The 26,571-nt window shown below is 36.1% G+C and overlaps 1 protein-coding gene across 1 annotated transcript in view; it reads left to right on the top strand.

The window, feature by feature from the left end:
- Nucleotides 1-8,945, top strand: part of LOC124971477 (heat shock factor protein 3-like) — a 56,586-nt gene extending 47,641 nt beyond the window's left edge. Inside the window, exons 9-12 of the mRNA XM_047535239.1 lie at nucleotides 2,977-3,198; nucleotides 5,281-5,380; nucleotides 7,819-7,882; nucleotides 8,617-8,945. Of these exons, the coding sequence (XP_047391195.1) occupies nucleotides 2,977-3,198; nucleotides 5,281-5,380; nucleotides 7,819-7,882; nucleotides 8,617-8,945 (715 nt within the window). The remainder of the gene's footprint in view (nucleotides 1-2,976; nucleotides 3,199-5,280; nucleotides 5,381-7,818; nucleotides 7,883-8,616) is intronic.
- Nucleotides 8,946-26,571: the final 17,626 nt, after the last annotated feature.

Below are 26,571 nucleotides of genomic sequence, written 5' to 3'. Positions count from 1 at the left end.
TGTCAGATTCAGGCCTACTTTTCCTTCTATTTGGTGAAGGGTCTCAGGTCTGTTTCCTAGATCCTTGATCCATTTTGAGTTGAGTTTTGTACAAGGTGAGAAATAGGGATTTAATTTCATTTTACTGCAAATGGATTTCCAGTTTTGCCAGCACCATTTGTTGAAGAGGCTATCTTTTCTCCATTGTAAGTTTTTGTCACATATGAGCTAACTGTACTTATGTGGGCTTGTCTCTGTGTCTTCTATCCTGTACCATTGGTCTACCTATTTTGGTGCCAAACTAAAAAGCTTTTTCTCAGCAAAGGAAACAATCAATAATGTGAAAAGAGAGATTACAGAGTGGGAGAAAATCTTTTCCACATGCACTTCAGACAGAGCACTAATTTCCAAAATTTATAAAGAACTTAAAAAACTTTACACCAAAAATACAAAGAACCCAATCAATAAATGGGCTAAGGAAATGGGCAAGACACTTCACAGAAGATATACAGGTGATCAACAAATATATGAAAAAGTGCTCATCATCTCTAGTAATTAGAGAAATACAAATTAAAACCACCCTAAGATTTCATCTAACTTCAATTAGAATGGCTATTATCAAGAACACAAGAAATAATAAGTGTTGACATGGATGTGGGGAAAAGGGCACACTCACACATTGCTGGTGGAGTTGCAAACTGATGCAGCCACTGTGGAAAGCATTATGGAGATTCCTCAAAAAACTTGGAATGGACCCACCATTTGACCCAGCTATCCCACTTATCGGTTTATACCCAAAGGATTTAAAATCAGCATATTACAGTGATGCATCCACCTCAATGTTCATAGTTGCTCCATTCACAATAGCTATATTGTGGAACCAACCTAGATGCCCTTCAATAGATGAATGGATAAAGAAACTGTGGTAAATATACAGAATGGAATAGTACTCAACCATAAAGAAGAATAAAATTATGGCATTTGCTGATAAATGGATGGAGTTGAAGAATATCATGCTAAGTGAAATAGGCCAAACCCAAAAAAACCAAAGGCTGAATGTTTTCTCTGATAAGTGGATGAGGATACATAAATGTGGGTGGCAGGGCTAGAGAAAAGAAGAATGAAGGAACTTTGGATGATGTAGAGGAAAGTGGGGTGGGAGGGGTAGGGAAGGAAAGATAGTAGAATGAGACAGACAGTATTACCCTATGTATATGTATGATTACATGAATGGTGTGAATCTACATCATGTACAACCATAGAAATGAAAAGTTATACCCCATTTATGTACAATGAATGAAAATACAGTCTATTAAAATAAAAATTTAAAAAATCATTTCAGAAAAACTATGGAAAATCATGGTAAGCTATCAATTTAATTCTCTTAGAAACAAACATTAAATCCTATGATAAAATCAACCTGTTGAAGTTTAACTTTTTTATCCTTCTTTGAAGAACCCTGACACAAGCCTATATAATTTGTTAGTTAATATGAGAAACAATACAAGAATCATTACCTTCTTTTATATTTTCTCCTTTATTGATAAGCAAATAGTTGTCCCAATCTACTTCTTTTCAAGTCAAAATTGTGAATTTACAGTTTAGTATTTACAAAACAGAAAGGAAACTTGGACTGTGAGCTGTGACTACTGATTCTGGTGCCATTCCATTGCTCTGATTTGCTATGTTTTACAGCCTCTCTAAATGATAAATGAATACTTGTATGTATTATAGTTACTATACAGGAATATATAGCTGAGATTTATATATGCATTGCTAAACAGTTTTATGGAGACATAATTTGTCATAAAATTTATTCATTTTCATTTTTGCAGTTCAATTTATATTGAATTTACTGAGTTGTTAAACTATCACCCCAATGAAATCTTTCAGGCACATTTACTAACCTACTTTCTACCTATCAATTTGACTACTTTGGATATTACATATGAATAGAATGATAGTATAAATGGTCTATTGTGACTGGCTTATTTCACTTAGCAAAATGTTTTCAAGGTTCATTCATATTATATGATTAGTATTCCAATTCATTTTCTTGTTAAATAATATTCCATTTTATGGGTATACCACAGTTTTCTCACCTATTCATCAGTTAAATGACACTGGGTATTTTCCATTTAGGGACTATTATGAATAATTAACATTCACAGAAGAATATTTATGTTTGTATTTCTCTTGGGTAGATACCTAAAATGGCATTGCTGGAAATTAATGGAGTTGAATGGAAAATTACTTTTATTTATTTATTTATTTTTTGCTATCAGGGATTGAACCTAGAGGTGCTTAACCACTGAAACATATCCCTAGCCATTTTTTATATTTTATTAGAGACAGGATCTTGCTGAGTTGCTTAGGGCCTCACTAAATTGCTGAGGCTGGGTTTGAATTTGCAATCCTTCTGCCTCAGCCTCCCAAGTTGCTGGGATTATAGGCCTGGGTCCCCAAACCTTTATAATTTTTTTAGAATTTGAAACAGGGTTACACTAAGTTGTTCAGAGCCTCAATAAACTGCTAAGATTGTCCTTGCACTTGTGATTTTCCTAACTCAGCCTCCCAAGTTGCTAGAATTTACAGGTGTGAACCACCATGCTCAGCATGTTTGGAAGTTTAATAAACTTCCAAACTGTTTTCCAATGTGGCTATACCATTCTTTCTGTATTTCCACCAGCAATATGTGGAGGATCCTATTTTTATATACCCTTACCTTCACTTGTTATTGCCTGCCATTTTTATTATAGCTATTCTTGGGTTGATAACTATTTTTTCACTAAGTTAAGGTGATGGAATTGGCTGGTAAGTTGACATGGACATAGTATTGTATGTAAATGAAATGAAAGGAGAGCTTTATGGTATATTTTAAATTATTTAATAAAAATATTGCAAAACTGCTGATATTATATAACTTATGGAGATGCTACATGCTATGCTATGATTTGAGCTCTAACATCATGTTTGATTAATATGTTCTTGTCTCAGAAAGGACTTTAAAATGTCTACTGAGGATATATTTATGAATGAAGATTCATTGGATATTGATATGTGTTCATCCATACCTGATTTTCAAGAACTAATGACTGAAGAATACTTAGGACCGGAAACTGAAGATATTTCTTTGGAGTCAATGTCTTCTCCTGAGGATAATGATTCAATCTTTACTGAAGACAAATCAGACAGTCAATGTAACACTATAATGAACAGGTATACAATCTCTTCTCTAACCTAGGGGTTCCTTTACATGTTTTTGAGGAAAATATTTTTTAAAATTTTTTATAGTCTGGAGAATACTTTGGATAGAACTAAGGAAAATCAGGGATATAACAATAGCTTATAGTTTTTGAAGAGTATCTCCACCCCCACTCTTTCCCTTTCCTTTCTGTAAAGCCCAGAAACATTATTTAGAATATTTATAAGGACTCGGAAATCTAAGCATATAGCTAGTGACCTCCAAATCTAGCTGAGCAGTAGCATAATTCTTTGCTATATCTGTGATTACACAGTTGAATATTGAGTTGAGTCTACTCTCATTTTTGTAACCTTAACGAATCAGTCTTTTTAAGGGGAAAAATAAATTAGGATCAACACCTTATCCTGGAACTTAGCACTGATGTAAGACTTGTGTTTCTGAGGAAATTTGGATATCGATTTTCACACATATGTTCTTTTTCTGAGGTTAGAAAATTACCTGTTTGTCCAAAGTATAATATCATGGTGAGGGGTGTAAGATATAATTAAAGAAATATTTCCCTTAGGTACCTCCACTCCTGATACTATCTGTGTTTCTTATATACTATGGATGCACTTTTTGGTAATATGTATGGTGTTTCGCCCTCTGTGGTCTTCTGAGAATGAGAGCCAAATGTTAAAATACAAATGTATAAAATATATGTATAAAATCCTTCCTTTATTTTATATCCAAAATTATCTCTGAAAGTAAGATGCAACCTCCAGCTTGGAACAGAACTAAAAAAATAACAAGATGTCTTCATTTCCTGAAACTAAGAGGTTGTGTGTGCTTCAGCAGAAATACTACTAAATTGGAGCCACAGAGGCACTGTTGTCAGCAGATCTCTACCCATGACAACCCTGAGTGGCTTGTGGAGGAGGGATGTCAGCCTGAGTTTCACCTTCATCAGCAGTGCTTACATTAGTTTGTTTACGTGCTTTACCATTTTATGTAGTATTATTCCCTGCTACTTTCCCTCATTTATTATCCAACCCCAGAATGACAAAGGTCATGTGTGGGCCTTGGTGAACATTTTCACATAAATAGTTTCCTAATAATACTCCAGAAGGGGAGGGGCCCTGTAAGGTTCCTCAGCCTGATCCAAAACTTCATTGCAGACCCTTGGACCTGTGTCAAAGGAAACTTCTCTAGACAATGAAATAATCTACATCTTTTAGGGCATTGGATGTCCTCAGAACTGATAGGGCAATTGTCAAAGTGAAATTTAAATTCTAATAGATTGAGAAAGTTATAGGAAACTCTAAGAATTTAGTGGCATTTTGGACTCTTGAAGTCAGGCTAAGTAGTAATAGTTGATAATAATACAATATATGGTCCTCAGAACACCTGATTTTCCTGATGACTGGCACCATAAAATTAAGAACTATACCAAAGGGCAAAGTCAAAATATACATTTTTTTCTCACTGACAACTGGTGACATGTGTCCCACTTCCTCTATTGATGAGATTCAGGCTGAGTGCTGTTCACTGGAGCAATTCAGTCATTTCAAAAGCTAAGTTTGGTGTATATAGAATCTCATAAATGGAAAGACCTTAGAGGTCATTTGGATTATCTAGCTACATTGTTATGGTGCCTTGCATCTCACTTTTTTTTTTCATTGGGAACAGTGATTTATTATTCTGTTTGGCACTAAGTGCACAAAAGGCCCTTTTGTGGAATCATAGCTTTCCAAGGGAACAGACTAGTGTGTTTTTCTTCCATCCTTTTTTTCTAGGTCTCTTCAGGTTGAAAACTCTGGTATGTTACTTGGAAGTAGACCGATTTGGCTGGGTTATAACCAGTGAATTATGTACTGACATCTTCTGAGTAGCATTAGGCTTTATAGTCTGGAAATAAAATATCTGTAACTGGAAAATGCCATATAGTTTGTGGTTTCTTAGTCAAGGATCTGCCATAAACTGTGCAATTTATTATGTTTGTGGTATTTTCTCAAAGATTGTCTCCTGGCAGTTAGATTACCATTTTTTCCATCTATCTTCATCCTGCTTGGAAGCAGAGCCTGTTGTTTCCCCACCCCTCTATTTTTTCATTTAAGGGATGAAATGTATATGCAGTGTATTGAAAGAAATCTGGTGGAGATTAAGTCCTTGCTATCTAGGAAGAAATTGAACTGTGATGCTGGTCATGTCAGTGAGGTAAGTCTAGCAATTCATTCTTGAGACTTTGCTGTATTTAAATAGATGATTCCAAAAGAAGAATGATACATGACAATTTGTACTGATAATATTAGGCCTGGGATTCAAAAATACTTGAATTCTTACCTTGACTTTTCCATTGATTTAGTGTACATGGTGTTTATATTTTGTTTTTCTGAACCAGAAACTGAAGTAGTTATATTTCTCTTCCCCAGACTAATATTACAATTTATTTTTTATTATGTGGTGATTTTCCTTGTTCCAATCCCTTTAGAATTGTCAATGTGAAAGTATTAGTATACCTTTATATATAATTTTATGATGCTTTAATATTTGTGTTTCATGCAAAGTTCCTCTTCTTGTCATGTTATACCTCACTGTTGTGCAAAAATATTTTTCCCCAAGCTAAAAGTATAGAATTTAAGTTGTTGTATTTAGAGGACCTACTTCATATTACATTCTTCTTTTCTTTTCAGCCAGTCAGTTCTGAACTTCCTACTTTAATGACAAACGAAACTGAAACTTTACTCAATATGGATGTCATGGCAGAAGTAGATGTAAGATCCATTTTTCTACTCTTCTTATTGCTTTTTGTATACCTTCCATTTCTGGGACCCTACATTGTATTTTTGATGATGAAGATTGCCATGGTAGAAAAACTGTACAGTTAAGAATGAAGTAGGATGGCTTAAGGCATGCCATCTATATTCTTTCTTTGCCTACTCACTTTTTTCTCTGCCTTAATATTGACTAATTAAGTTTAGATTAGTATTTTCTCAATATTTTACTACTTCCATGTATATATAAGATACCCAGAGACTCACATAGTGAAGTAGAACTTCTTTGTTCACATATTTGCAAATGGCTACTGATATAATTGACAAGCCATGTTTAGTGATGTGCACCTATCATTCCAGCTACTCAGGAGGCTAACAAGGCAAGAGCATCACTTGTGCCTAGGAGTTCAAGGCCAGCCTGGACAACATAGTGACACCTTATCATAAAACAAAAGCAAAACCCAAGTATTTCTAAGTGAACTGTTGCTTTCCTTGACAATTGCTTTCTTTATGACTTACATAAAGAGGAATCTTATTCCTATCTATGTGATCAAAAACTGATCTATGTGTTCAATTAGGTGCCTTTTTTTTTACATTAGTTATCACACTGAATAACTTTCTTTAGAATTTGACTTTTATGGCCAAGGATACTATGGAAAGTAATTAAGGGAATATTTTTTGGGTGCTGGGGATCAAACTAATGTACTGATGCATACTAGGCAAGCACTTTATCACTGAGGTATACCCCCAGACCCTAAAGAAATATTTTAAGAAACTGTCAGCAAGAAAACATGTATGACCAGATTGATATTACCATTATCACATTACCCATATGCTTGATTTTCTTAAACATTACTTCATACACTAGGATACCCTTCCCTGTCTTTTATACTATAATTTTGTGACTATAGGTGGCATTTTAATGAGAACATTTGACAAAGGGTGAACCTGTGCATTTTTGGATAGGTAACAAAATTTAATCTGTATAAGAAATCATGCATTTGATTGGTTATAGTCATTTAGTAAATGACCACGATTATGACTGGGAATTATAATAGAATCAAAAAAGAAAAGGGCATCTGTTTGTTAAAATTGTGTTTTATTAAGCTCTTTCTTGACCTCCTGTGAATTGCAAGGAAACCCAATTCCTAGCAGATAATTTTCTTTAATAGTTTACTTACAGGCCTCTTTCTCCTAGCTTAGTGAAATCTTATTGTTGCTGTTGTTATTTTAGGACAAAAATAAAACCCTTGTACTTTCCCATAACTGTTTTCTCTAGCTACAGAAGATCTCCAGGTGAAACTTTTTTTCTGGTCATTGACCAATAAGTCTACATTCTGAGGTCTACATCCTGAGGGCATTGTTTATTGTTATATTGTTTAGTCAAGATGACTTGAAAGAAGTGTTTTTTTTTTTTCTTTCTACCAGACATACTAGGCATATTTGATGAATCTCATCATTCAGGTTCAAACACTCAGGTTCAAATCCAATATTTACCACATTTGCTTTTGTCTGGGCAAATAAATATTGGTCAATATTAGTTCAAGCTAAGTGACAACTGGACCTACATCGCATAATTGGCTCTTGCTGCACTATGAATTGATTTTCTCCCTTCTGTCTAAAGAGCAGTTAGTAAAGAAAGCTGAAGCCTTTAAAAGGCAAAATAAATGGAAACATTTTTCCCTCAATTTTGTTTATCTCTCAAGAGATAGGCTTTTTTTTTTGGGTGCTGAGGATTGAACCCATGGTCTCATGCTTGCTAAGTGTGTATGCTACATGTACTTCAGTCCCAAGACATAGTCTTTTCTTTACCAAGTATTTAACTTCATCTCTAAGAATGATTGATGGACAAAGATTCCAGTGTTTTCTCTCCCTATCTAGACTCTAAGTTTAATGAACAGTGAAGAAGGAGAGATAAGCCTGCTTGAAGCCAATGGAAAAAAAGGTATAAATGAATATTTGTAGAGGGATCAGATGTATGTTGTAGTCTGGCCCTAAAACTTACTATCTAGATGACCTTTAGCAAGTCATTTAACCTCTGTAAACCCATGTTTACTCTTGTGTAAATTAAGATAATGATAATTGCTTTTTTGATTTATAAATTTTTATGAATATCAAATGAGATAATATATATGAAAGAGCCCTGAAAACTACTATGTAAACTTAAAGGACAATGTATTTTGATGTCTCTAAAACCATGTACTGTAATGTCCGAATGGATGTGCTGTAATGAATTTGGGTTTTTCACATGACATCCAAAGAAGTTCTTTCTTAAAATGTAGGTCCTTTTTTTGGTACTAAGCCTAGTTCTCTACAGTTAGCCTTAGATTTTAGAGGAAGTACATCCTACAAAGATCTGTATTGTAGTAGTTAGTGATATTCCTAAATCCAAACACAGATTTTGAAAAAATTACATCACATTCTTCTCTTACAGAATCATCAAAAGATTGAAATAGTAGGTATATTAGGAAAGCTAGTATTAGGTTCTAGGACTAGAGGCAAGAGTACATTATTCTTGCTTAAGATGCCCCTCCAATAAACATTTTGGAGAGTGTGACTCAGAAGAGTGGGAGAATAACTCCATGTTCTGTGATGCATTTATCAGTGTAAGACTTGATTATATTTTGTCTTACCCTCTTTCTTCCCATAATGGTGTACCAAAACATTGTCTCTCCACAGACAAGCAGGTGGTAGAATACAAGAAATACACCCTGCTTTCCCTGTTAGATGAGGTGCCGGAAAACGATTTTGGAGAAAGACTTCAAGATTCTAATGACCTTCTTTTGAATGATCTGAAGAACCCATCGTTGGTCTTACCAGATTTCAATGACCATGATTATATAGCCCTGAATGTTTCATCTCCAGAAGATGTTGTAAATCCTATTGAAAACTCTGTGCCCCAGTTATGTGTGGAAACAAATGGAGAATCTAAGCTATTCCCTTTGCTTTTTCTGAGCCCTGTTACCAATTTTGTTGATGAATCCATCAAAGTTGAGCCTTCTACTTGAATTTATTTTGAGCTTCCCCCAATCTAGTTTCCTGCTGGAAAACAGGCAATAACTCAAATACCTTTGGTTATCTAGTATATGCCCCTTCATTTCTTAATCTCTATAATTTAAAAATACAGTTAAAATTGTTGCTTCCTGGTACCCAAGCAACTTTTCACAACTGGGATGAAATTCAAACCACACACACAAAAAAATAGAGAACACATTGAAGTTGGGGGGTATAGTTTTTTTAAAATGTAAATCAACATTATTCTAATACCTTATTTGCGTCCTGCAAAGGATGACAGTTTTTAAAGCAAATAGCAAATCCATGTAGCTAGTTTCTACTGATAGCAACCAAACAATGCCATTCCAGGGATTCTTGAGACAAATATTTTGAAAGGCAAGGTATTTTTGTGAATTCTAAAAAGGATGGGACTAAAATTTTTCCTTGATTTTGAAGTTACATTTATTTTACAGTTTTTCTATTTTAGTTTAATTATTTATGTAATTTTTATTTCCTACGGAAAATTGAATTTTCAGCATAAAATGGTATTTTTATATACCAGTAATCATCTATTGCACTAATCAAAAGACTCCTTTTACCCAATGCTTTGAATCTCATCTAAAACCTTGTGAAAGAACTGAGGCACATTCTAGCCATGTTTTTTTACCCCAAATATGAGGAAACACAAAAATGATTTACCTTTTAAAAATTAATGTGCCACATTCACAGTCAAACATTTCTCAACTTTATCTCCTATTTCTGTATCCATTTTTTAGTTGCTTAAAGTATATGCTGGCATGTGTATACTTATTTTATAATTGATTATGCTTCAGGAATGTCATGATGGTTTTCAACCTGGAGCAGTTTCATGCAAACTTTTACTATAGCAGGATTCATATTTGATCAACCAGTGGGCACCACAACACTTGTACTGTAAATCATCTGTTAAGTAGAGGAAACACTATAAAACATGTGTTATAAAACTGCAAGATTTTCCAGGTTTTGAAATGAATACAAAATATTCAAGTTAATTTGTGCATGTGTGTGGTACTGGGGATTGAACCCAGGGGTGCTTAACCACTGAGCTACACCCCCAGCCCTTTTCATTTATTTTTTCTAAATTTTGAGACAGGATCTCACCAAGTTTCTGAGGCTGGCCTCAAACTTGCAATCTTCCTGCCTCCGTTCTCCTGAGTTGCTGGGATTACAGGCCTGTACCACCATGCCTGGCTCAAGCTAAATTTTTGAAGAGGTCAATTTGTGCCATCTTCCTACTCTTTAACTCTCAACTGCTAAATGGTTTCTACAAATTTACTTATTTTATGCTCCTTTTATTTCACAAAACTTCACATGTGCATCCAGAACTTCTCCAATGAAGTCAACTGCAAAGGAAAGGAAGAATTTTGTCATTGTTTCAGCCAATAACTCTTAAAAAAGAGCATGTACATTTTAAGGGTTTATACAGTCTCTAAAATTCTGAAGTCCAGGCTTCATTTTATTCAGGACTGAGCTTTTGATATGCAGGTGTGAACTTAGCATACTAAACTTGAAAAAAAAACTTATTGTTGTTATAATGTTACTTTACATGTTACATAAAGTTAATAAAGAACCGACTATGTGTTTCATATTGTGTTCTTTGGGGAAGATTGGACTCTATGACATAGAAATGCAGCTTCTAAATTGGATATAGGTATGAGACTGTGTGAAACACACATATACTTTTTTGCACCATTTTCCAATTCAAAAAATATCCTAGACTTGAGTTCCCTTCAGTTGTATGGTTCTATGCAAAACAAAAACAGCACAGAGCCACATGTGTCACAAAGAAGCATGAGGAAAATAGAGCATGGGTTACAAATAGGAAGAAAGGGGTGAGAGTGAGTATGAGGCATCATCTCCAAATCCATGGTTCAGTATTTTATATTTCAATCTGATCAGCAATAATAAGCAGATAAAAACTATGAGGAGCAAAATGAAATAAATTGGCATGCTTTTAATAATCTGGTTGTAGATTGGATAGTTGTAAGAATCTAACATTTTAAATCTATCAAAAATAATGTTCAGTTTTCCTCAGGACCTATAGCCCATACTAAATAGGTAATGAAATTGCCAACATATTTTGCTACTAGCATTACACAAAAGACTAAATGACTAAGGGGTCTTAATGTTTACCAAGTGAATATTGACCCTGGGCTTATTTTGATTTGGTAAGATTTTTTTTTTCTGAACCTATCATCACTTTCCTTTGGACAGCCTACAGAAGAAAAAGAATCACTATGCTGAGTGCTACGGCCATCATAAAGTAATCTTGGTAAATTGTTCTGGTGCAAGATCACTAGGTTTCAAGTATGTAGGTTTTACTTCCATTCTCAAAGAATCAAGTTTCCTTCTAAACCAGGCAAGTACTCAGCTGCTTTCGTGACATTCCTATCAGGGCTCATGTCTGACAAAGGGTAAATTGTTACATTGGAAAAAAACCCAAGTTATGTACAGAGCTCTAGCTTCCCCTAAATTAGAAATAACATACCCATTGTGAAATATATAATGAAGTATATTTAATATTAACTTATTTTCTCCTTTGGTGGCACTGGGGATTGAACCCAGTGATACTTTACCCCTGAGCTACATCCCCAGCCTTTTATTACTTTATTATTTGAGACAGGATCTCACTAAATTATTCAGGCTGAGAATCAAACCCAGTGCCTTGCACATGCTAAGCAAGCTCTCTACCACTGAGCCACAGCCCCAGCTCAAGCACGTGCTTTCTTAATGAAGACTTGGAAGGTACTAACAGATGCACCTAGAATTTGAAATTATGAAAGTGCTCATCTCATACAATGGAAAGCTTTCAAATGACTTAACACTTTTACTTTGCCTATGTTTAGGGCATTGTCTTTCAAAAACGATTGTTGGTAGTTGTGATTTTAGAACAGTGGAGGAAACTCACTTCCCTTTTCTTAAGTATCTTTCTTAAGACAAGATCTTGGGCAAAGATAAATCTTTCCTGACTAGTTGATTCTTGTGTCAAAGACACTAAGTAGAATGAACAAAGTAGTAAAATTCATCAATTAAAAAGGTGGTGAATAAGCACTTGCTTTTCTATTGCTCTGAATCCTTTTAATATTTATCGAGTGCCTATTTTGTGCCAAGATCTAGAGGTAAAACAGTGGAATGATAAGAGTGCCAGCCCCCATCAATCTTAGTCTCTTTGGGGAGTCGTAATCATCACACAAATAGGTAATTCCATTATGTTCTAAGAGATAAAATGGAAAGGAGATTTTTTTTAACTTTTTGTAGTCCATTCTTCTTATCTGAACTCCAAGTTGCAAGATCAGAATATTGTTGTCTTATTTGCCCTATGTCATTGATTCCTAGAATGTAGTGCCACAATATATTTGTTAAATGACAGATGAATAGGTGGTCAGTCAGGCTATCCCTTGAATAGAAAGAGCCATTTCATAGTGCTTGGGAAGAACTGTGAAATCTTGGAACAAATAATTACCTCAACATTCAATCAAAGTTCTAAGGAGGATGTTCTAAGTTCTAAGTTTAGATTGTTCCACTTAAAACCAAGAAATATGCCTGAGGCAAGTTCTTGAATTAAAGCTAGAGGCCATTCTACTTTCAGGGAACCTGAACATATCCCATTTCATTTTGGAAGTCATCCACCACCTTTTTTTTTTATTGTCAACATGCTATTAGAAATTAAGTCGGGTGCAGTGGTGCATACCTGTAATCCCAGTGTCTCTGGAGGCTGAGGCAGGAGGATCCCAAGTTCAAAGCCAGCCTCGGCAATTTAGCAAGGCCCTAAGCAACTCAGCGAGACCCTGTCTCAAATAAAAAAATAAAAAGGACTGGTGATGTGATTCAGTGGTTAAGCACCCCTGGGTTCAATTCATGGTACCCTCTTAAAAAATGCTATTAACTATTGGGTATGAGGGTGGCACACACTTGTAATCCCAGTTACTTGGGAGATCTTGTCTAAAAAAGCACTGGAGATGTAACTGAGTTGGTCAGTGTTGCCTAGCAGTGACAGGCCCTGGGTTCAACCTCTAGTACCAATAAAGAAAAAAATAATGCTATTCACCATTTCATGTTCTTTCTTTTTTTCTGCATTCCATTAATCATTTTTTTCCTTAAATGTCTTTGTATTTCTCCAATACTGCTGTGCTGACCTACACAATGGGAACACAATCTGAATATTGCCAGAAGTCTGGTAGTCTAATGGCTTTTAATCTTTTTTTTTTATTATCTTATTGTAAACAAATGGATACATGTTGTTTCTCTGTACATGGCGTAAAGGCATACCATTTGTGTAATCATAAATTTACATAGGGTAATGCTGTTTGATTCATTCTGTTATTTTTTCCCTTTCCCCCCACCCCTCCCACCCCTCTTTTCCCTCTATACAGTCCTTCCTTCCTCCATTCTTGCCCCCCTCCCTAACCCTAACTCTAACCCTAACACTAACCCCTCCCACCCCCCATTATGTGTCATCATCCACTTATTAGCGATATCATTCGTCCTTTGGTTTTTTGAGATTGGCTTATCTCACTTAGCATGATGTTCTCCAATTTCATCCATTTGCCTGCAAATGCCATAATTTTATCATTCTTTATGACTGAGTAATATTCCGTTGTATATATATACCACATTTTCTTTATCCATTCATCAATTGAAGGACATCTAGGTTGGTTCCACAATCTGGCTATTGTGAACTGAGCAGCTATGAACATTGATGTGGCTGTATCTCTGTAATATGCTGATTTTAAGTTCTTTGGGTATAGGCCAAGGAGTGGGATAGCTGGGTCAAATGGTGGTTCCATTCCAAGTTTTCTAAGGAGTCTCCACACTGCTTTCCAGAGTGGCTGCACTAATTTGCAGCCCCACCAGCAATGTATGAGTGTTCCTTTCTCCCCACATCCTCGCCAACACCTGTTGTTGCTTGTATTCTTGATAATCGCCATTCTAATTGGGGTGAGATAGAATCTTAGGGTGGTTTTGATTTGCATTTCTCTTATTACTAGAGATGTTGAACATTTTTCCATACGTTTGTTGATTGCTTGTAGATCTTCTGTGAAGTGTTTATTCATTTCCTTAGCCCATTTGTCGATTGGATTATTTGCATTCTTGGTGTAGAGTTTTTTGAGTTCTTTATAGATTCTGGAGATTAGTGCTCTATCTGAAGTATGATTGGCAAAGATTTTCTCCCACTCTGTAGGCTCTTTCTTCGCATTGCTGATAGTTTCCTTTGCTGAGAGAAAGCTTTTTAGTTTGAATCTATCCCAGTTATTGATTCTTGCTTTTATTTCTTGTGCTATGGGGGTCCTGTTGAGGAAGTCTGGTCCTAAGCCGACATGTTGAAGCTCTGGACCTACTTTTTCTTCTATAAGATGCAGGGTCTCTGGTCTGATTCCGAGGTCCTTAATCCATTTTGAGTTTAGTTTCGTGCATGGTGAGAGATATGGGTTTAGTTTCATTGTGTTGCATATGGATTTCCAATTCTCCCAGCACCATTTGTTGAAGAGGCTATCTTTTCTCCATTGCATATTTTTGGCCCCTTTGTCTAGTATGAGAAAATTGTATTTATTTGAGTTTGTGTTCGTGTCCTCTATTCTGTACCATTGATCCACCTTTCTATTTTGGTACCAATACAATGGCTTTTAATCTTAACCTAATAAATACTTAGTTTGATTTATAACATATATATTCCAGCAAAATTAACTAGGAAATGAATTTATTAAAATTTTAAGAACTGGGGATATAGCTCAGTTGGAAGAGTGCTTTGCTCACATGCACAACGCCCTGGGTTCAATCCCCAGCACCCCAGGAAAAAAAAGACCCAGTGGCCCGGGAGGTTGAGGCAGGAGGATCGAGAGTTCAAAGTCAGCCTCAAAAACTTAGGGTCTCACTAAGTTGCTTAGGGCCTTGCTATCTCTAAATAAAATATATAAAAAGGGCTGGGAATGAGGCTTAGTGATTAAGCACCCTGGGTTTAATCCCCAGTACCCTCCCCACAAAAAATTTAAGAAACATTGCCTTCCACAAAATAATAAGTCAAAGAAGGAAATAATAAAAGTACCAAAGAATCAATATGGTATTATACCTTTTCTGACTGAATATTAGTAATAGGGCCTGCCATGGTGGGAGAACATTTACTCCTCTTACGCTTTATCTCACTTAGGCACTTTCTCAAATTATAAGAATTCTTCCCATGGCTGGTGAGTCCCTGACCACCACATTTCAGTTTGATCACATGCTCAACAAAGACAGTACTTACTTTGACTTCTTTTGTATGTCCATATGAAAAAGAGGGAAGGAAAGGGATAATAATAATCTTCGGAAATCTTACTAGGGATATATCTCATTACAGTACCTCAAATGACATTTAGATGTATGCAGTGATAAATGCTGCAATTCTCAATCTTGTCTGCACATTGGAATCAGTTGGAGAACTTGACAAAATACTGATGTCTGGGACTGTCTAAAGATTTCAGTTTAATCTGTCTGAGGTAATATTTGGACATCAGGATTTTTAAATGTTCTCCAGATAATTCTAAATGTATCCAAGACTGAGAGACACTGCTTTATGTTCTATGATTAATTTGACATTATCCATCAGAGTTGATAATAGTGATTGTTTGGATCTATAAAGTTGAGAACCTCTGCTGAAGTATTTGGAACCAAACCAACCCTTGAAGCTCTTTCATCCAGAAATAGCACAGACATGTGCCCCAACATATCATGAGAAATAGATATTTTCTTCCTAGTGTCTAAAAGATATAAGGTGTTTCTCAAACCTTTGAAAAAATGAAGTGTTCTTGAAAAAGCTATTTTTTTAACTTTTCAATAATGTCTAACTCTCACTTTGAGAGATTATAGCAATTAAAGGAAGATAGCCAGATGGAAGTATCATTAACTCTAGGCTTTGAGAAAATTTTTCCTTGTGATGGCATCCAAAGTGATGATGGACAAGAGCTAACTGCATTTGAGTTGTGTAATCCATGTATATTGAAAAAAGCAGCATCTCTTGTTGCAGTTTCTACCTCCTTATGTAGCTCAGCATCATTGCAGTTCCACAGCCAGTTTGCCACAGATAGCTGAGCCTTTATGTATACCTATTCATGTTTCATCCTCAGTACTGCCAGCCAGGAACAACCTTACAAACAATAAAAATAATAAATTTAATATCACCACTCTTCATCTAGATGATAGTAACCAAGTCAATAATGGGGGCAAGTGGTGGTTCCTCTTAAGTCTGTCTTAATTTTTTTCTCTCTGCCTGCCCTCTTTGATCCTCAATTTCACCCTGTTACTATACCGCCCTAGTTGCTCCATGTTCCATGGGAGTGGAGGACTGATTTCACTGATAAGTCGTTGAAGCCATTTTTCCATCTCAGTCAGCATACCCTCTGGGCGTGGTTGAATTTCCCAATTCCTCAGTCATAGGGTTGACTATCAGCTTATTAGAATACAGTCATTAGGAAGAAAATCTAGGAAGTACTCTCAAGAGGTTCTCAAGGCCATGACACATGATTTGTGAACTAAGGTTAATGGAACTGGAATTATATGTTAAAGAAGAAAAGAATGGTGATGGGATGTTAAGTGAAGTGAGCAACTTTGCTAAAGTCTATAAATCTTGGAAGCTAGGCCAAGAGGCACCTAACTTCTCTGCTAATATTTTAATGGACTTAAGATGCTACTGAAAATATATCTAGTGCTGGGATTTCTTTTCTAATAACAGAATTTTTTTTGGCACTGGGGATTGAACCCATGGGTGTTTTAACATTGATGTACAACCCCAGCTCTTTGGTTTTTAAATTTTATGACGAGGGATCTCTAAGTTGCTTAGAACCTTACTACGTTGCTGAGGCTATCCTTAAACTTGTGATCCTTCTGTCTCAGCCCTTGGAGTCACTGAGGTGATAGGTAGGCACCACTGCACCCAGCTCTAATAACAGAATTAAAAATGATATTTCTCTACTTGATGTTTCTGAACTACTTTATATATATTGCATGACATTAATATACAACCTACAAGTCTGGTTAGTTGCTGTGTGTACTCTGGATTCTGCGTTTCCTGAAAGCAGGAATATTTCATGCTTACTTTTATATCAGCTCAGGGTCAGACACTCAGAAGGAGAATGAATAAGTATATGAATTATAGAGCACACTTGCTAGCATTGAGCCATTTTAGAAAATAAAAAAGATTGTCAGGAAAAATTGTGGAGTTTTATTCCTTGAAATATATAACCTCTGAGCTTCACAGGACTGACTGATTCCTATTTGAGCACTAAAGAGGTAGAAAATGAACTACAAGATTCTAGAATGTAGATTCATTGTCCCATGTAATAAGTACTTATTGACTTCTCTATAGGTTTTGAGCAGGCAAATTTCTAGGCACTTGTGACAAATCAATAAAAAAAAAATACACAATACCACTCCATGGAGCTAGGTCTAAGTCAGTAAGAATTAGAAAGAAATTATGTTTTCCAATTCTAAATGCTCCCTTACCAGAATATCTGGCATATTTAGTCCAGGTTTAAGGTCTTGGGTAATAAAACCAGATGATGAGGAAGAATTGGTGAAGGATTTTGAGGACTGAGAAAAGATTATCAAAATAGAGTTTGGGATAAATTTAAACTCAAATTGGAGATTTCTAAGTCCATGGGAACGAGTAGTCCAGTTGTTAGCTACACAGAACACCAGAAATTTGATGATAAGGAAGAGGAGAGAGCAGCACTTAAAAGAGGTAGAAAAGAAGAGCATATGTTACTTCCAAGGTTAGGTATGAGATAGCAAAATGTACATGCATAGGAGCAGGAATAATTTTAGAATATTTATATTGGTCTCATCCACAAAAACATGTTATTTGTGTACATTTCAACATCCCTGTTCCAACTGGGCTTTGTCAGCTATTGCCACTTCTGCTTTGCTCCCAAACCAGTGAGATAGAATAATTTAGTTTACTCAAAGTGTTTTCATCTTCTGTGGTCAGTGAAAGCCCATGACCTATAGCAGGACTCATAACTTTAGCTCAGCCAGGAAATGGGATTCCACTTCCACTTTCCTGTCTCTAAAGCAAAAAAGCAGTCTTCGTGTCTGAGAAGCCATGGCTGTGCAAGAGACCAAGGGACTGCACCAGGGAAAGTTTACTTACTCTCCACTTAAATCTGGATAGTGTTGTGCAATATGAAAGAGCATGAATTTGGAATCACAAAGAACTGGGTGAGATTCCTGGTTCTATTATGTGTGATATTGGGCAAGTTACTCAACTTCCGAACCTCTATTTTATCTATACAGTAGAGTAGTACTGTAGTAGTAATGTCAGGTTTAGGATAATACAGGTAAAAATGCTTTCGTTTTCAATAGCATGAACAAACATCGAAGACTTTACCCATCCAGAGAACTCCTTTGCAGGTTACCAGATATCCTGCTCTTCAAAGGGAACTTTTATTCATTTTCTCCTGACCTTGTTGGCTCTTAAGACAAAGTCACTAAACCATTACCTGAAAGTGGATTGTCAAATTTCTTCTGTACCATTTTCTTCTGATGTCAAAAACTGCATGAAAATAATTAGTTAGAAAGGGGATAGTTAGTTAGCAGGTTGGGGATATAGCTCAGTTGGTAGAGTGCTTGTCTCACATGCATAAGGCCTGGGTTCAATCCCCAGAACCACAAAAAAAAAAAAAAAAGAAAAATGCAAAGCAGAATAACCAATATTGGGCATGTTTGCTCATTTTCCATTTACTTTCAACAAAACTTTATGAAATATATATATATATATATATATATATATATATATATATAAAATTTTAGCATACTGTTTCAAATGAGAAAACAAATTAATTTATAGATCTCACACCTTAATATATAGCAGATTTAGAATCAAAACTCAATCCTTGTTGGGTGTGATGACCCACACCTATAATCCCAGAGACCCACGAGGCTGAGGCAGGAGGATCATGAATTCAAGACTACCCTGGGAAACTTAGCAAGACCCTATCTCAAAATTATAATAAAAATTGTATTTTCTCTCATATGTAGAAACTAGAGAGGAGAAAGTAAAAGAAAGTTGGGGGGATCTAATGAAAATTAAAGGGAGATCATTAGAGTAGAGGAAAGTAATCAGTGGGAGAGAGGAGAGGAGGGAAAGGGGAAATACTGGGGAATGAAATTGGCCAAATGACATTGTTATATTGTGTATATGTACAAATGTGTAACAACAAATTCCACCACTATGTACCACTATAGTGAACCAACAAAAATAGAGAGGAAAAGAGGACTGGGGATGTAACTCAGTGGTAAAGATCCCCTGGGTTCAATCCCTAGTAAAATAAATAAATAAATAAATAAATAAATAGAAAAAAATGATCATCCTGCTAGTCCCCCATAGATAACAATTTGTCTTATGCCTTTCACATAATACTATACACACATCAACCTATATTTTAAAACAAAAATAACTATAATTCACTTTTAAAATTTGCTTTCTTCACTTAAAAATATCTCGGAGAGGCCTGGAGATGTAGTTCAGTGGTACAGTGCTGGCCTAGTATAGGTGAGGCCTTGGGTTTGGTACCCAGTGTCACACACACAAAAAATCTTTTAGGTGTTTCTTTATTTTTATATATGTATTTTTGAGATCACTGAGGATTGAACGCAGGGTGCTATACCACTGAGCCACATCCCCAGTCCTTTTTATTTTTTATTTTGAGACAGGGTCTTGCTAATGTCCTGCGAGTCTCTTGAGTTGTTAAGGCAGGTCTTGAATATGTAATCCTCCTGTCTTGGCCTCTGAGTCGCTGAGATTGCAGGAGCATGCCACCATGCCCGACTATACACATAATTTCACCCCCATTCTTTTTCATAGCTCCATAGTATTCTTTAGTACACTGATGAAGTAAAATTTGTTTAAACAATCCCTCCTTTACAGGTAGACATTTAGGTTTCCTTTAATTTCCCCTATTAAAATAAATAATGCAACAAAATTTTTGTATTTCATTTTATTTTTATGTAATTGTTTCTGTTGGATAATATCTTAACTTCAGCTGCTTAGTAAATATGACTTTTATATTGATATCAACATACTTTCCAAAATAGTAGCACCAGTTTTAATCTTTTGTCTATTATAAGTTTAGCAAATTGTTATGTGTTTACTAGCCAAAAACATTATTTCTTGTGCAAGTTGTCCTCTGATGATTGCTCACTTTCTACAAGTTCGCTTCAATTATCTTCATTTATTTGTACATGTTATAATGTATGATGGGTATTTTATGGTATTTTCAACTGTAATAGTTTTGTTGATTTTTAAAAATAATATATTTTAATTGTAGAAAATCCACAAAATGGTGAGAAGTAACAGTAGAAAAATTACCTTGGGCCTACCAGTTAAATACAAGTATTAGCATTTAATGAACATTTTCCATATATATATAGAGAAAAGTTCAAAAAGATGTTAGAGGAAATACATAATCATTGGAAAACATTTGGAAAAATACAGAAAACTTAAAATAATGAAACACCTGCATGTTCATCATCTTTTTAATCTAATTAGGGTTATGGCTTATATGTCATTTCATAGTCTGCTTTATTACTTAACATTAACTTTTTCTAGGACATTAAAAATTCTTCCCAAACTATTTATTTTTAACATCTATATTGAGATAAAATTTACAGACCATAAAGTTCACCTGTTTAAAGTGTACATACAATTCAGTGGTTTTTCACATATTCATAGAGCTGTGCAACCATCACCATAGTCAATTTTAGAATATTTTCACAACCCATAAAAGAAACCTTATTCACTTTAGCATTGAGTGCTCATTTTCCTCCCATCTCCTAGTGCTGAGAAACAACTTATCTACTTTTTGTAACTCTATAGTAACTTGCCTGTTTTTAAAGAACTTTGAACACTGACTTGTTTCTGCCTACCAATATAGACACAACTTCATGAAATATTTCAGATTTTATGTGCTCATGGAATAAAAGTTTATGCCCAATTTAATAGAATGTTTATTACATCATTTGCAATTGCATGGATTTGGGTATAGCACAGGTCAAATCCTGTCCTGACCTATAATAGCTGCTTACATGTGGGTCTGAAGTCTGGCAGATTAGTCAAGACTGGTAGTGCTAGCCTGGTGCGGTGCCGCACACCTGTAATCCCAGTGACTCAGGAGGCTGAGGCAGAAGGATAGCAAGTTCAGGGCCAGCCTCAGCAACTTAGCAAGACCCTGTCTCAAAATAAAAATAAAAAAGACTGGAATGTGACTCAGTGGTTAAGCGCCCCTGGGTTCAATCCACAGTGAAAAAAAAAATACCAGAGGTGCTAAAGAAGTTATTTGTCCACACAAAAGTTGGCTGTTTCACTCTGAACTTCAACTTGAAGTAGCACCCTTATTTGTCCCTAATGCTTCCTATAGATGACCTACTCAGTTCTCAAAGTGTATTTCAAATGCCACCATCTCATACTCAAAGCTTTTTCTGACCCTATGGGAAATTTATTACTTCACTCCCTGTTTTTTTATAGTACTTTAATCTCCGAACATAGTAACTTCTACATTCAATTTGGTTAAATCTAGCAGTTACCACATTCCTGACACATGCCACACTCTTTGCTGGGCCCAGAATTACAGAGATGAAACGTATTGTACAAGAGACAGTATTATATGGTGGTAGTCAGAACATGAACTACAAACTACAGAGGTTACATTTCCAGCTCTGCATTGAATTAGCTCTGAAGCCATGAGAAGTTATCTGCAGTCCTTAAGCCTTGAACTCTTTTCAAAGTGTGATTAAATTAGTACCTTCCTTAGTTAATTCCTGTGAGGAACCTAACATAAACCCTCCACAGAGTAAAAACTCAGACCTGTTGGTCAAGTTACCTGAAACTGAAAGTTCATTCAGGAGGGACCAGGGAAAAGGCTGGCAGGCCTGGCCTGCTTTGGATCTTCCTAGACTTTGGGACATCAGTGCCCTTTGTTCAACTTCTCAAGTCAGTGGTCAGCCTGGGTGGAAGTAGGAAACTGATGAAATTTGGGTGGTGTATGTATCACATCCACCCACTCACAGTTACCACAACTGTCCAACTGTCCCACTTCTGTTTTATGAACAAAAAGAAGGACTGGAACCATACACTTGTTTCATTTTTTGTTCATTACCCATTTTGCCTGCATGGATGTAACAATGGATCCAGTCTTGATTTTCAGGCATATTTTAGATGTTTCAGTATACTGATCAGGAAAACTGGGGCCTAAAAAGGGGAAAGTAGTTCTACTCAGCCCAGTCTAGAAGCAGCCTCTTCCATGTACATTTCTGAAGGCGATTGAACAGAACCTGCCCAATTAAAGGCTAGAGCATCATGAATGGCAGTGTGCATGTACTTAAAAGTAGTCAACGTTCTAGACCTGCCTCTTCACTGTGTATACTTGAACAAATTTTATTCTCTCTGGGCTTCAGTTTTTCCTTTCTGTACAACTGAGACCAAGTAGGGCTCATTGGTCAAAGGGTCTTCTAAGTTCTGATTTTCTGATTCAATATGAGTTTGGAATTGGTGGCAGTGAGGCAGTGTGCCATAAGAACCCATTTCTTCATTCACGGCTGATTTCATTGCCACTACTGTGCATTTAAAGATGTTCCTTGACTTACCATAGAGTTACATCCTGATAAATCTATCATGAGTTGAAAATAATGTAAGTAAAAAATGCATTTGCTACACCTAACATCACAGCTTAGCAACACAGTACATTGTGTATTGACTTTTTTTTTCCTGTGTTGACATAACTGACTGGTAACTGTGACTCACTTCCTCTGCCTAACATCACAAGAGAGTTTTGTACTACATTTCTCAAATCACTATCCTAGGGAAGATCAAAATTCAAAGTGTCGTTTCTACTGAATGCTTATCACTTTCATACCACCCTAAAGTTGAAAATTATAAGTAAAACCATAGTAAGTTTGGAAGCATCTGCACTTATTTGTTATAAAAGCATCCAGACTGGTCTCCCTGCTTCCTTCCTTGCCCCTCTATAGTATAGAAGTCTCTAGAGTTCAGAGAAATGCTTTTAAAATACAAATAAGATCACTCTATCTCCATGGCCAGATGCCTCTAATCATTTTGTATCTCATTGTAAAATCTAAAAGGCCATCCTTTAAATGGCCTGCAAGTTCCCACATTATCTACTTTCACTCATCTCTTTTCCCATATAATCTACCAAATTTACCCTTCACTCACTCTGATCTTCTCACATCTCCTTGAGCATGCCAGGTATGCTTCTTCCTCAGGACGCTGGAGCTTGTAATCCTCCATACCTGGAATTATTTTCGCTCAATTATCTGTCAAACTTGCTCCCTTACTTGATTCTGGTTTCTGTTCAAATATCAATTCCTCAAAGAGTACATGCCACCTTATTATTCTCTGTATTAGTTTTATGTTACTGTCATAGGAAATTAACACAAATTTAGTGGCTTAAAAGAACAAAAATGCAAGCCATGTCATGTGCCACATGCCTGTTTTTCAGCTACTTGGGAGGCTGAGGTAGGAGGATTACTTGAGCCCAGGAGTCAAAGGTCAACCTAATAATAATAAGACACAATCTAAAAAATATTGAATAAAACACCTAACAATTTGCCATCTTACAGTTCCAGAGGTTAGAATTTTTCCATGAATGCAATGGAGCTAAAATTCAGATGCAGCAGGACTGTGTTCCCTTTTGGAGGTTTTGTTTTAGTGTGGGAAAGAAAGTTAGTTTCCTTGCCCTTCCTATCTTCTAGATGTCATTCACATTCTTTGGCATATGTTCATTCCCTTTTCTCCACGTTCAAAGACAGCAGTTTTTTTTTTTTTTGTTTGTTTTTGTTTTTGTTTTTGTTACTGGGGATTGAACCCAGGGGCACTTAACCACTGAATCACATCCCCAGCCATTTTTATATTTACAGACAGAGTTTGCTGAGTTTCTGAGGACCTCACTAAGTTGTCAATGCTGCCTTTGAACTTGTGATCCTCCTTCCTCAGCCTCCTGAGTTGCTGGGATGAGAACCTAACTTTCAGGTACTCCCTCACATCTATTAATCCCAACCTTGCAAATACACACTCATGCACATTTGCTATTTTCCCAATCTCCCAATTTATTTTTCATAAATCATTTATAGATAATTTTGGTGGTGACAGCAATATTCAGTGTTTATGTTACTGATACTTCCTAAGTCATATTGTATATAATCAAAATTGTATTACTTTTCCTCTTCATATATATGTTTTTTTGTTTGCTTAATATCTATTCCAATAGAATGTAAACTCTGTGACTATTTCGTTCATTTACTATAAGCCCCGTACCTAGAATAGTGTCAAAAACATTGAAGTGTGCATTTGTTCAATACTGATTAGGTGTCATACCTGGACTCTCATACCATAACCCTTAAAAGTCAGACCAAACAAGTCTTTAAGGGTTAGCTATCTCTGTGACTTCAAACCATTTAAACCATCCAACCCATAGACTCCTTTTAGGTAAATGACATGTTAGAATCCCAATAGTTGAAGCACATAAAGTCATTTACTCTGATTAAAGTGAGTGTGGAGAGTTGAAACCAGTAGTGTTTCCACTACTGAATATTTGTCAACACTCTGAAGAAAAAAAAAATCCCTGGCTTGTGCCATTTGCTGATTTTCATGATGTAAATACTCCTACTATGACCTATTTTAAGATGTCAACATGATGTCACTGTACATGAAGTTGGAAAGAAATTCCCACAATCATCTCTCAGAATTGAAGTTGACTCTAGCATACTCCTGGATGAAATTCAGTCACCTAATCCCCCTTCTCCATTCTAGCCCTTTTCCCCCCTAAAGCACCCCTAGAAATCCCCCAGAACATAACTTGGAAATCCATGGGTGAATATGACCTCTTTAGGATCCTTTCAATGTGCCTACATTGCATTAAGTTTTCAATATCCTAGTTGATATGCCACTTTCCCGCTTCCAATTTTTCCCCAACCAGTTTCATGTGTATTTCATCAATAGATTTGGTCCTAAAAATACCTACTTACAGCAATAGCAGGTCTCTGCTTCACTTTAGAACTTTCTATGGCTACTCTAGAAGCCTACAAAATGTAGGCATTTTGGCCTGATTTTCAAACTCCTCCACAATCTGATGAGGCTGTTTGCTCCCTAACTTTTGCATACGTGCACCAAAATAAAGTCCAACTAAAATTTTCTTCAACAAAATTTTTCTTGTTCATGATTGCCTCTGGGCATTGGTTATTACTCTACCACTTACCTGGAATACCTTCATCATCACCTTTACCTATCCAGTTCTAACCAAACTTCAAACCTCAGTCAAAACCACATGTCTTCTTAGAAGACTTCCTTGACCACTAAATTCCATGGGATTTGCTACCACCCCTTACCTCCCATTGTTCAAATGAGTTTCTGTCATTCTCTTGCCTCTTAGTATGTGAGACCTCTTATTATTAGTTTACATTTAAGTTCACATACTTATCTTTTAAGTATTTTTGGGTTGATATTTATGTGTGTTTCTATGTACATGTATGTTGTATTTGTGTTTATATTAGTGTTCATGCACTTATAACTTACATTCATGTGCTATGTTCTGCTTGAGTTTATGAATCTGTGTTTCAGTGCTTGTTTTTCTATATCTGTGTATATCTGTGTACTGCATATTCTGTGTCCTATGTTCTTGTGTGTCCATATAAATTTTGTGTATTGTGTGTCAGTGTGCTCACATCTTATCCTTGGGGTCATTTTATGCACACACACATCTTTGTTTATGTGTGACCACATGTATCTGCATCTGTAGTTCAAAGTGGCACTTGTGCACTTGTGTGTTTATATGTGTGCATGTGTCTTTAAGCAGGACCTGTGTGAATTTCCTCTTTATATCTCTGCTTCCCTCTAGCACAGCCAAGCCTAAGGTGCACAGTGTGTTCTCAACTAATGTATTCACAGTGATAAACTGCTCCATTTTTTCTAAGAAGGTGTTCTATGGGGGTGAATGTAGGTACCAAGCCACAGTGACCTCTGGATACCAGACTTCAAAGGCTGCTCATTCACAATCTGTGAACTATTACCACATGCCATTGTCTGGGAGGTGCTGGGTTTGAAGATAATGAAGAGGTAAACTCCCAGATTACCAATCCATTTCTTTCTTCTCTCCTCTTCATCTACTCTGTCCTTTATATTTCAGCTCAAGTATCATCATGGGGTATTGAGGAAAAAGGGTACATTCTTTGGAAACAGGCCTACTTGTATGGGGAATCTCACTTCTGCCACTTACCAGCTGTATGACCATGGGCAGGTTCTATGGTGCATCTGGACATCAGTTTCCCCAAACAGAAAATGCTGCTCCTGATGCTCAGTGGTAGAGTATGTGCTTATAATGGATAAGGGCCTGAATTTGATGCCCAGCACCACGAAAAAAGGGTATTTGTAATGTCTTTTCTACAATGTCACACCTAGGGTTAAGAGCAAGAGCTCTATAAAAGTTTTGGTATCACTTCCTTTGGGAACCCTTCCCACACTCTTATACCTTCAATAGATATTTAAGCCACAAATTTAAAAACTCAATAATCCACCTAGTATTAGTGTGTGCCCATCGATATGTCCATACCTGTGAGTCTTGA

Source organism: Sciurus carolinensis, chromosome X (assembly GCF_902686445.1).
Source record: "Sciurus carolinensis chromosome X, mSciCar1.2, whole genome shotgun sequence".
In the NCBI taxonomy this organism is placed as follows: domain Eukaryota; kingdom Metazoa; phylum Chordata; class Mammalia; order Rodentia; family Sciuridae; genus Sciurus; species Sciurus carolinensis.
This window is presented reverse-complemented; position numbering and strand designations above follow the sequence as displayed.